The 12,343-nt window shown below is 46.3% G+C and overlaps 3 protein-coding genes across 3 annotated transcripts; 1 reads left to right on the top strand and 2 right to left on the bottom strand.

The window, feature by feature from the left end:
• Positions 1–2,477: 2,477 nt before the first annotated feature.
• LAJ45_00030 (uncharacterized protein) lies at positions 2,478–3,586 on the bottom strand (the record flags this gene model as incomplete). The annotated part of the gene is made up of 3 exons (XM_046109633.1): positions 2,478–3,045; positions 3,103–3,469; positions 3,532–3,586. The coding sequence occupies 3 exons, from the start codon at positions 3,584–3,586 to the stop codon at positions 2,478–2,480; spliced, it is 990 nt and encodes a 329-aa protein (XP_045976326.1).
• Positions 3,587–8,354: 4,768 nt separating this feature from the next.
• LAJ45_00029 (uncharacterized protein) lies at positions 8,355–9,497 on the top strand (the record flags this gene model as incomplete). The annotated part of the gene is made up of 2 exons (XM_046109632.1): positions 9,137–9,148; positions 9,219–9,497. The coding sequence occupies 2 exons, from the start codon at positions 9,137–9,139 to the stop codon at positions 9,495–9,497; spliced, it is 291 nt and encodes a 96-aa protein (XP_045976325.1).
• A 495-nt stretch (positions 9,498–9,992) lies between these two features.
• LAJ45_00028 (uncharacterized protein) lies at positions 9,993–11,999 on the bottom strand (the record flags this gene model as incomplete). The annotated part of the gene is made up of 2 exons (XM_046109631.1): positions 9,993–10,459; positions 10,520–11,999. 2 exons carry the CDS (start codon positions 11,997–11,999, stop codon positions 9,993–9,995), a joined length of 1,947 nt encoding a protein of 648 aa, XP_045976324.1.
• Between the last annotated feature and the right edge of the window lie 344 nt (positions 12,000–12,343).

The following is a 12,343-nucleotide window of genomic DNA, read 5'->3' as shown; positions in this document are numbered from 1 at the left end:
CCGACGTTCCCGATAATTATGGTTCTCTAGTTTCATGAGACCCCTCCAAATGCATAGTCCTGATGTGACATATAAGAAGCTTATACACGATCTTTTGGACTTAACTTAGGTTTCTTCAAACGAGAAGTACGGACACCCCTCTAACTCCCCGAGGTCTCGATAATAATAATCATGGTAAAAATAATAAAAAAGACCTTATCACAGTTACAATTGAAGGAGCAGATAAATTCTGTAATTCTCGGAAAATTCAACGGTGATTTCAGGCATAGGGTTAAATTAAACAAATGTTCGAGATCATCTCAGCTAAAAGCCGGTTTTTTCCTCCCTCCTGGCCAGTCACTTGCATGGCAGAAAAGAAAGAATAGGATCTGCCCTGGGGGGCAGTTGTGTGGAGATTATAAGGAGATGATCGCTAGCATCAGTTCCAGCCGCTCTGTCCCGTCCCGTTATTGGGTTTCTTCGATTGGTCGTGTGGGTTATAGCGCGGGACAACACGTTACTTGCAATTGTTTTTGTGAGAGTTTTAGTATATCTGCCGACAGAGACTCTTGCTACTGGCTGGAGTGTACCATAGTGACACAAGTACCTGTGTAAAACACTGCGCAACTTGACTGAACCGGTATTGGATTGGGCTGATGTATTCGAATGAAACAAGGAAAACTACTAGAAGTACCTTTCAAAGGCTAGGCCGGGCTCAGCCACAGCAGCTATGTTTCTTCCCCTCCCGCTAATTTCAAATTTCACAGGGTACATACCTGCTTTAAATCTATCTTTGTGGCAGAGGGTGAGTCGAAATATATTTGAAGAATTCACTGCCTCCTGAACGACACAATCTATAAACGTTCGCGAACTGACCCGAGGCGCTCCCGCAACGTTTATAATTATCTGCTACCCTACGAGTGATATTATATGACTTACCTTTCTGGGGGGGGGGAAATGAAAAAGGAAAAAGGTGAATAAAAAGAATAAAAAGAATAAAAAGAAAATAAATATTCTCGACTCTGTGTTGGGCGCCAAGTGGCTTGGGTGGCGTTAAAGTTGTCTTCTGGGCCTTGCTTAATTTGTACCAGGACAGACAGTGTCATCCACCGACTACTCGTCGCACTGCGATATTTCGCAGGGCATCGCCCACTGTGCCAACAAACGCCTCTTCCGCCTTCAACCACATCCGCAGCGGTGCGGCGGTACAGCATGATTGGATTCAGTTGATACTCTAATAGACGCGGTGTTGCACACATCCTCGAAACATGTTGGCAAATTCCGGATCTTCTTAAACTAGCAATCGTTCTAATTACTTACTGCAACCACAAACCCTGCAATGCGAGAGGCACCCACCTAAATACATACAGAGAACCTGAGGGTGGAGATAATAAATGGCTCACTCTCATCTGGGCTAGACACCCACAGCGCATGGTATTCTTCAGATCTACCCGCCATAAAGGTGAGAATCCACATAAGATCCTAGACAAAGGCGGTTAGCTTTATTCAGCAGAAGCGCCTTCCTAGCCCCATTAGTAAAAGGCTGGACTATTCCATATGTGACTTCTGGGCTCTTTTGCATACTGACTGGTGCTTACAGTTCGATGGCCCCATCTGAGGGTCATGCGATATGCAATTAATGAATTAAACAAAAAAAAAACGAGGGTCATGCGATTTTCTAAGGGAATCCGCCCAGACGCGAGTGACATGCCATGACCCGATTACTATCAAGATGCATAATCAAGGTCCAGGAATGACACGCCGCAGATCCGAGATCTTACCTTACGCTATTATAACTGTCAAGCTTAAGCCTCGGCTCCGCCGACCAGTGAGCGGTGGTGAATGTTTCAGCCCTGATTCGCCAATGCAGCCCCTGAAGATGAAACAACTCCTCCGCATTTCTCATCTGCTTGCAGCTTGGCATACCTACCTACTGTCAGTGAGATGAGATGAGATACGTACTACAAGATTAACTTTGGAATTTTTGGGAGGTGCTGACTGAAATATGGGTTCCAAAGCTTTTTTTGTAGGGCTTTATTTTACCGAGAGAGGCCTTACACGTGGTGGGGGTGGGGGTCTTGATCGGATGTTCACCTTGGAAGCTTTAATTTGTGTTAAGAGTGAAATTGCATTTTATGTGATTGTATCTGTGTGAGATTTTCTACTTGAAGCTTCGCTTAAAAGACGTTTTAGAAGAATAAGGTATATTTTGCGCTCTGACTGTAGATCTATCGTCAAGAACAATGCGGGAAAAATAAAAAGACCACCTCCCCCCCCCCCCATCCGTCGCGCTGCAGAAACTCCTGGTTATAAAATGACGAATGAAAAACATGGGAGTGCAGCTAGAAAAAGCAATTTACAAAATATGGTTGAAATACAGTCCAAGCTGAATTATTTGGACATATCCAGATGTTATATACACAAAACTTCATTAAACACAAAACCTGCTATGCTATCTAGTATAAAGTTTCGCACCCCCCTCTAAATTATGTCCCCTTCTATCTCTGCCATGCAGAGGACGGTCTTGAATTACTTGTCGGCAGCTCCTGTGCTCGCCCGGCGTTTAACCATTTTGCAAACGGTACCCCCGGCGGCAGCGGATGATAGGCTGCCTCCTGCTGAATCTGATTCTGCGATTTCCCAGTCCCTCCAAGTACGGTTGATACATCATCTGCATCGTCACTGTAGTCACTTTCCGTCCCGCTGGGGGCATAATTTCGTGGTTGCGCTCCTGGTGTTGGGTGGCCTGCTGGCCTTGGTACGGGTTTCCGGGGTGGTACTATTTTTGATGCCTTTGTTGCCGGGCTTCCGTATACTACTTTAGTTCCGGGATGGACCGCCGACAGGCGCTTTGCGAGTAGGTCGGAGAAATGTTTGGTATTACTATTATGGAATGAGCTGCGAGAGAGCCGGTCGAATGTTACGGCCTTTCTTGCGTATGGTATTATAGATGCGCGTTTTGGTCGAGATAATATCGGGCGCCCGGGCATGGGGGTGTCGCGCTCTGTTTTTGACGATGCAGCGCCTAGCATGGATCTTGCCGATTCTCCTTCCAGGTCTCTGTCTCTGATCATGTCATTAGCCATTGTGCCCCGCTCCCATGTTCTGAACCGAGACACCTACTCTTCATCTTCATAGCGACGACTCGCAAGAAAGTTGGCGGCCCAATATAGGAGTAATATTAACATAGCAAGACCACCGACAACACCAATTGTGATCGCGACAACTCTTGTATCACCGGATCGATGAGTTTCATCTGAATTCGCGCCCTCGGTCGGGGATGAATCTATATCTAAGGTTGGCGATGCATTTAGTGGGGTCGTAACTGTCACAACCACCATCGAGGGCCTCATAGTTGAGGTCACATGTGTCGTCACCAAAGGCCGTGTGGATGAACCATCGTCTGACACGCCAGTTGGTAGGGGAGTGGATATTGAATCCGAGATTGTGGTCGCTACCGAGCTTGGTTCGACCGTCACCGCCGGCGATACTATGTTGTTCATCCTGATTAGAACTAAAAATGAAAATTAAAGCTAGAGGGGAAGTATTTACTGCAAAACTCCCCGACACATGCTGATGTCGCTGCTGATACTTCTGCGTCTGACATTGTTCAAAGTTTTACCTCCAGCGAGACCCTCCCTTTTTAATACACGTGGGTTAATATTGTTGATAAGAAAAAGGAAAGAGCTATGGAAATATATTGAGCGCGTCTGGATTCTTTGATAGTACCATGTAATGTTCAAGAAAGCCTTCCAGTCAACAAACCTTTCCTCGATTTCTCTCGGGGACCCCGATAGAACTTATACTCTCCTGCCCCGCCCTTGCGGCGTGGACGATGAAAATCCATGTCTTGTATGGAAATGGTCGAAATGTTTGGCGACGGCGCAGTCTGACTGACAGAATAGGTATCTGAGAACTTGAAGCCTTGACAGTTTTATTGCTTTGCTTTACTCTGGGAGACTAAATTCGCATGAATAAGCGCTTAGGAGGCGGAGATCCCTGCGCCGATCTCTGTATGAGGTTGGCCAGGAGGCTCTTTTGCTATTTATGTCCCAGGAAGATTTCCCGGTGGGGTTGATACATACGAACCGCAGGTGGCACCCACCGACGACGGAACCATGAATCGCAAAGTATTGTGCAACATCACATCTTCGAAGCTGCCAATGTAAGATGTTTCCACTGTGAAGTTGATATCTTTCAGAGTGTATACCTGCACCTCCGTAACTATCGATCCCACGACCAGGGAAACTGAGAATGTTAATGACAGTTGACATTCCTTTTTGCGGGTTACCAGGAAACTGGTCCATTCGTGGTCCCTTCTCGGACCATAAGCGGCTGGGCGCAGGCTAAATATCCGGGCACTTTTCCAGAGAACCCAGTAACACCAACGATTTCTCACGCACCCCCAAAAATCATTTCTCACGATGATTTCGGGGAGCTACACAACAAACCAGATTATTGAAGATAACCTTCGGGTAATCGTTTCTATGTTGCAGAGCTCGAGGAAAAGCACAATTGTTTTTTTTTTAGTGCTTCTCCCAAGTTAAGGTGTTTTATGGCACCCTACTGCGGAAAAGTATAAAGTACGCTTCCAGTCCAAGTTATTTATTGTTGAACAAGCTTCTGTTGAATTTTGTTGCTATAAATAATTAAGCATTTGAGGGTTTGCTTGATCACCATAAACCTGTATCTAGATATATTCCACAAGAATGTCTACGAAAGCGTCCTCACCAAGTTATCCTCCACTAGGAATATTTTGACCGGGGTCGTAGCGAAGCGAAATTTGATTTCTGCCCTTTCTAGTTGGTTATTCCCCCAGCGCCTATGGAATTAGCAGGGGTACAAAAGCTTATGATCAAGTAGGGATAGTTACAATACAAATCCAGAAATATAGCAAAGATAGACAGAAAGGGGATAAATGATTGTAAATAATTTCCCTAAATTAAAGGATAAACGGCTGTGTATCTGTGCGGCCCATCGATCCATCAACCCCCCAGTCTCGGTCACGTTACACTACTTACATGTATGTAGGTGTATTATAGTACAATCATCGGGTAAATTAGTAAAGACCCTACGGTGAACTTTGATATTCTTGTCTCAAAGTTGGGGCCGGTTTGTGTCATAGCTTTAAAGGAATCGAGTACCCTTCAGCGTACGCAAACAAGGACAGATCCCTTGCAGAGAACTGTTGGATTGTCTAAATGGATACAATATGTTAATTTTGCACATCTCCTCCAACCATATCTGCTACACCTTGTGTGTTCGACTTACGCAAGACCGTTTTCGAAAAATTATGTGCGGAATTACCCAAATTCCACGTGACTAGATTCTATTGTTTGATGTTCAAACGACCCATCAATCGAGAGGAGTCCCGCGTGTCAAAACGACAGCCAGTGATAGGAGGACTGGGAATTTGTAGAGTTAGACACAAATTGTTTCACTATATAGTGACCAAATATGCATCCAAGAGCGAAATTAATGCGTGATTTTCTGCTGTGCCTCTTCTGGTTGCTGAGTCTTCATGCTGTATTTAGCTCCGAATGTGGGGTTTTATGCAGGAAAAATAACCCATCACGGAAAGCGTGGGAATTGAGATTTCGATGTACATATGGTCCCATTTGTGGTTTTATCAACCCTATGCTTTTGTGGGGTAGTTGGCGAAATTTTGGTGTTTTCGGTCTAGTCCCGGTCAACTCATGCATGGGCCGGGGGTATCAACGATGAAGCCAAAAGCGTCTTCTGCTATCAAAGTTGGCATCTTATAAATACATGTACCTAATTTACCTCTCTCAATGTCTATCCCGTTCCTAAGCTATTCTCTGCCAAACGAAGTCTTGGATGAAGAAAATAAAGGCGGCGACCAGGATGAGATTGGTATATAGAGGAAAGAGAAGCCGAGCCTGATAATGGCCTGACATCTGTGACGAAGAAGATTCGGAGTAGACGGGGAAGAGGAGCATGTAGGTACAGTACGATGCCAGCCGTGAGGGTCAGGCGCAGCGTCGCAACGCCCCCCGAACAATCACGGGTACCAGCACAGCAACCACAATTGATCCTTTGGAGAGCTGAATTTTTGTATAGTTGTTAAATAGTAGATAAATAACAATAATTTGACATTTAATATCTTGTGTACCAACCTGCCGTGAAAAGGTTGTGGAAATCTGGTTGCGCGCGGCGTTGCGACGCCGCGCCTGACCCTCACGACTGGCATCGTACTGTACATACATGTAGTTGGTAGATAGCACTCTAGGCTTTCCTTGGCCGGTTTACACCTAACCCTGAAGAATTCAAACTCATACATGCTCCGGATTTCATCCAGCTTCAAGTAGGTATTAAATAAATATCATTTAAGGGAATAAACTTAAATAGAATAATCCCACTCTCGATAGACTCAGACGCTTTCTTAGATTTTTCGGATAATCCTGTGGGCAATTAGGGTCACCCCACTAGCCCTTAGCACCACCCACACACAACATCTACGCGTAACCTCCACCACCCACAGACTAAGAGTCTAGTGCGAGACTATAGAGAATAATCTCATATGTAAGCATCACAGCTATATATGTGTGTAAATGACCATTGAGAACGCCACTGATGCGTACAGAATAGAGACTATCATCCAGTGTGGTCTACAAGAACGCTCGAGGCGAGGTTTGAGAGTATTCTCAAGATGCCTCATATTCCTTGTTGACACCTGTCCTTATCACCTCGACGTCAAACACTATTTTCTTCGAGAGAGAAAAGCGGTATTTACCGGGAATACGAGTATTATAAAGATACTTCTGATGATCAGGAGCCGTCTCTCGCTATAAGGATACGGTCGGGACCGAAAAAACTGCCGTTCCTATAAGGCGAGTACTATGACGATGCTTCCGATAATCAGGAGCCGTCTCTCGCTATAAGGATACGGTTGGGACCGAAAACCTGCGCCCCCATAAGGCGAGTACTATGAGATACACATCGAGAGTAAGCCTTTTAGTTAATCCCATTAGATGAATTATAGAAACTGTGTTGTTATCGAGATTTACGGATTCTAGGTTTCTACAGAGTTATTCTGCGGTTGAGTTCCTCAATGCAGCATATGTCGAGAGTAAGTCCCTTAAGTCATTTAATCCCATTAGATGAATTATAGAACCTGTGCTGATATCGAGATTTACGGATTCTAGGTTTCTACAGAGTTATTCTGTAGTTGCTTCCCTCAATGTAGATAATGCACATCGAGAGTAATTATCCTTAGTCCTATTAGATGAATTATAGAAATTGTGCTGATATCGAGATTTACGGATTCCAGGTTTCTACAGAGTTATTCTGCAGTTGCGTTCCTCAACGCAGCATATGTTGAGAGTATGTCTCCTTGGTCAATTGATTCCATTTTGTGAGTTACAGAAGGCATGCTAATATCGGGATTTACGAATTTAGGTTTCTACAGAGTTATTCTGCAGTTGTGTTCCTCAACGCAGCTTATGTCGAGAGTAAGTCTTATTAGTCAATTAATCCCATTAGACGAATTACAGAAACTATGCTAATATCGAGGTTTACAGATTTAGGTTCCTACAGAGTTATTCTGTAGTTGCGTTCCCTAATGCAACATATGTCGAATGGGATAAATTTGACAACTCACTGTTTGGCATGAGCTGAAAGGTATGTAAATAACTCAATTTTCCTTTTATGTTCTATATGAAACATGTTAACAGCTGACACCGACGCAGCCATCAAAAAATCTGACAGTCCTTCTTAGTATCTTGGATGGATGTCGTGTAGATGTATTACTACTACATGTAGCTCCCCGCAGCAGTTGTGGTAGCTCTTTTATGTGCCGGCGTTTGCCACCAATAATCGGTATATATACCTTATCATTCCTCTCTGACCTTCTCCGTCGAAACTAACCAAATCGTGTATAGAAGCCCTATGATATCCGCATCTTCGGTATCCACAGTAATGGCTATATATAGTACATTGGTGTATTCATTCTCTGTATTTTAGTCAATTACTGTATAGGAGGCATTTATAAGATTATTGAGCTAAATACACAAACAAAAATAAAATAAAAATCCTCGCGGGAATTTTATTTTCAAGATCATTAATCTCAAGATGGTCTATATGCGCTATTTTATTACTTCACGTTTTCATTCAAGAATTCTTGTGTCTTTCAAGTAAAAATAAAGATATCAAAGTCTCAAGAATATATAAACCTGAGGGTAACAATTCAAGATGGCGATTATCGTGCTTGAACAAATTATTTCCCATGGCCATAAAAGCCATATATCTTCCCCAAGGGTGATTAAAACTACTCACAAGCCTTGCTCGCTAATCGGTCCATCTAAAATCAAAGAAATTGACTACTTGCCCTACACAGCATATATACTACAGATCTCATGGACACCAAGTGCCTCGAAACAGGAACAATTAACTTCAAGGATATAACCATTGGTGTAGAGCTGGAGATGATTCTTTTCAAGCTACCACCCGCTATCAAATACATTCCATATGGTGAACTGGACTTTATCGCTAACGCTTTAGAGGACCTAGCCACCGAAATGGGTGTCATGCGCATCATAGACGGTGTAATGCCCCATGAACTAAAGAACTTCAAGTCCCAAGACACCTCTACCGGGGGAATGGCACAACGCGAGCACATAGAGCTCCACTTCCAGATCAAAGACGACATCTCCATCAAGCCCTTCCACCCAACCAACAAGAGCCTCCACGGCCGCGGCGTTGAGGTCTGCACCCCAATCCTCACCCAAGACAACTGGGAACAGACTCTCCGGTCCATGTGCACCGCCATCACCACCGCATGCGAACAATGCGGCGCCGCCATAAATTTCAACGACTCCTGCGGCCTCCATGTCCACATCGGCCTCGGCCGAGAATACACCCTTCGGGAACTGAAACAGCTCGCGAAAGCGATCGTCCTCTTTGAGCGCCAAATGGACTACCACCACCCGCGGCACCGCCGCCCCCCGCCGCCGAGTACACATAGGAGCAGCATGATCGCTTCTAACCTCGACAACCATGGCCTCAGATACCTTACTCCTGCACAAATGATCTGGCGGATCGACGACCAAACTGGTGTACACAGGGTGCTGCGTATTATCAACGGCGCCAATGACGGTAACTATACGAGTATATCCAGGTTCTACAAGTACAACCTGACATGTGCGCTGACGTACAAGACCGTCGAGTTCAGACAGGCGGCAGGCACAATTGACGCGGAGTGGATTGTTGCTTGGGTCAAGAACATATGTAGGTTTGTGACTGCGGCAGCGGCGACCGGGGATGTAACATGGTATGAGTGGGCTGAGAGCCTGGACAGTGTTGTTACTGATGCGGAACTCCGCAGCAGGTTTGGGATGCCAGAGGGTATTGAGACTGATGAGGCAGATGCTACAGTGGATGAAGAAGAAGGTGATGGTGATGAAGCTGAATATGAGGATGAAGAGGACGATATGAGTTTTGACTATGCTGACGAGTTTGAGCTCTTTACCATCGGTGGAGACGACAGCGACTCGGAATAGAGTTAGTTTTGAGGATAGTCTGGATAGTTCTAGAGAGACAGAGAATTTAGCGGAACAATAGATTATGAATTGATGACCTCAAGAGTTTTTCCAGAATGCAAACGCCGGACCCGCCAAGACCATGCATCGAGTGATACCATATGATACACTCAGGTTTAGGGTTATTTATCGAACCTCAAACCACGATTTGTAGAGAACGCCTGTGACTCAAACTTTGCAATACTGTGGATGCGAGTCAATGTCACAATCCCATGAAGCAGGTGTATATAAATTGGTATCTTCAGATCTCGTTATTTGTTCATAAGTATAATTCGTTTCCCCCCCAGCCAACCAACGCCGGTACTCCAAAAGCGCCTCCATGCCCCCAAAACAAAAGAAAAAAGACCGCCGCCCAGTAATACTACAACTAAGGAGTGGGAGAAAGTTGGATATAAAAACAAACACAAAACGCCGATATAAACAAAAACTCCTATAATGTAGTCCCAACCGCAGCGTCTATATGCTATCCACGCCCTTCAAACAAAACACAACATCCCCTTCAATGGCGCTGTTCCTACCTGCAAGATACCTCGTCCTCGGGCGTCCCCTATCCAACAATTCCTCCTCTGCCCACGCTCCCTCCAGCGCCGCCCAATCCAATCCCTCCTCTCCCTCCTCTCCTTCCTCCCCTTGCATCATCCCAACGAGAATATCGCCCTCCCGCTCCTCCTCAGTCCAGTAGTCGGCAATGACCTCCTCGACATCCACGCTCGATTCGGAAGACTCGGCACTGTAGATGCCCTCCCGCCAGTCGTCGGGCGACCCGCCGCCATAGCTCCCGTTGAGGATCATCTCGATCTCAAACTCGAGGCCACCGTTCCCGTACTGTTCCTGGTGGCCCTCGTTGAGGAACTGCTCCTCGTACATCTCGTCGACATCGAGTTCATCTTCGTAGCGCTCATCAACATCGCTGAGTGCGCAGCCTTCATCTTCGTCAAAACGGAACGCATCACCGACACTGCTGGCAAAGGAGGCACGCGCACCATAGTAGCTTGCAAGCCGCGGTGAGACCGGGTAGACGGGTGATAGCAGTGCTGTCTCACCGGGTAGCTTGGGTGATAGCATGGTGGTGGTTATGGGTTTTGCGGGTGATGAAGGTGGGGGTGGGGATGGCTCGCTGTTCACTACGGCGCCGTCTGGGTCTAGAATGCTTGCTCTAGCCTCTACGTTGAAAACGGAGTCTGAAGCAGGCCTTGAATGACTGGTGCTGGTACTGGTGCTGGTCGAGACAATATCTCCTGATTCGCTCCAGTTAAAGTTGTTGAACCACTCCACAAGGCCGTCGTTGAAGCATTCAAAGTCAACATCCAAGACTGGGCTAGACTCGCAGACCGGTTTTGTAGGGGGAGGAGAGTCAGGGACCTCAGGAAGCGGCATAAGTGCGTATATTTCTTTTCCTTCTGGTGTACCTGGCTTTGGCTGTTGCTGCCTTTGCTTTACCCTGCTATTCACAGCACTCGCCTTCACCCTCCTGCGCTTCTGTGGAACCGGTGCTATTATGACTGGCGCCGGAAATTCAACATCGCCCATCAGCTCCACTGGTGCAACCTCAACCTCACTGCCAACCAACTCAGCCATATACCCCACTGGTGTTGCAGTTGGTGTTGATACCCGCTGGGTAGGTCTCGCACGCTGTCTTTGAGCTCGGCTTTTTGCCGGTGTCGGTGGAGGAGGCGGCGTGCGCGGTGGCCGCTCAACCGAGTCGATTGTGATTCGGCGCGGCGCGATCCCGCTCGAGTTTTGGAGTGTTACAATATCCGGGTTGCTCCTGGCTGCGGGCTGCTTCTTGGTGTTTGGGTACATTGAGAGCACAGAGTCAAACATCTCACTTGTCTTGTTGCGAAGCTGTACCGGTGTTCCTTTTCGCGGGATAGGAGAAGATAGATGAATTGGTGGTGGGATTGTCCTACCAGTGCTGCCTCGGGGTGGTGGTAGTAATGGGCTATTTTCCGGTGATCTCCAAGGCCGTGCACGTGAGGGATATATTCCTGGTGACCCGATACCTGGCCAGAATATGTCATTTGGCGTCTCAGGAGCAATGAAGCTCGATGGTCTCTTTTGCCGGGAGTCCACAAGACGTCTCATCTCACCGGGTGAGACCAATGATGGCGCGGACGCGGACGGGTGGTGATTTCTGATGCGGCCTGGATGCGGTACTGAGCGGATTTCTGGTCCAGTACGTGATGATGTTGATGTTCCCCTGCTAATTGGAGACATGAATTTCTTTGATTTCGAGGTTAGACGTAGAAGCTTCCGCGTGGGTGGAGATGATGGTGGTATTGGAAGCCGCTTTTGAGTGTTATAAGTAGGAGTGAGAGGAGAGACCTGGTGTTGAAGGCCTGCAGAACGTTTTTCGACCATGAATTGTCGCATTTGTTGCTCTAGATCGAAAGGACGAGACTGCTGTTGTGGGGCTGGAGAAATAGGCCGTTTGGCGGTGCTAGTGAAGCTGTATTTGGTCATTGTGAATATCGTGTAGACGATCTACGCCGTGGATCGTGATAATTGATCAATTCAAGCACATGCAATAGGCTGAGAAGAATCAAGTGGTAAAAGAGCGATGAAGCTGTGCCGTTAAATCCTCCAAATATCAAAAGTAGGACTTTTCTTTTCTTCGAAACGAATGGACCCTGTACTATGAGGCGAATAGTACTCAGCTGTACAAACCCTCGCAGACCAGCCGAGATCAAACCAGAAGAGTGAGTGTCGAAACGAATGTGGAAATCAATCAAGATATGAAAAGGGAAAGAAAGGAAAAGAATAGACCCCCGTGACGGTGAGGTCGGGAGATTATGTACGGTAGAGAC

The sequence above is a fragment of the Morchella importuna genome (assembly GCF_003444635.1).
Source record: "Morchella importuna strain M04M26 chromosome Unknown Morimp01GS001, whole genome shotgun sequence".
Lineage (NCBI taxonomy): Eukaryota > Fungi > Ascomycota > Pezizomycetes > Pezizales > Morchellaceae > Morchella > Morchella importuna.
Note: the sequence above shows the minus strand (reverse complement) of the source record. Positions and strands in the feature narration are given on the sequence as shown.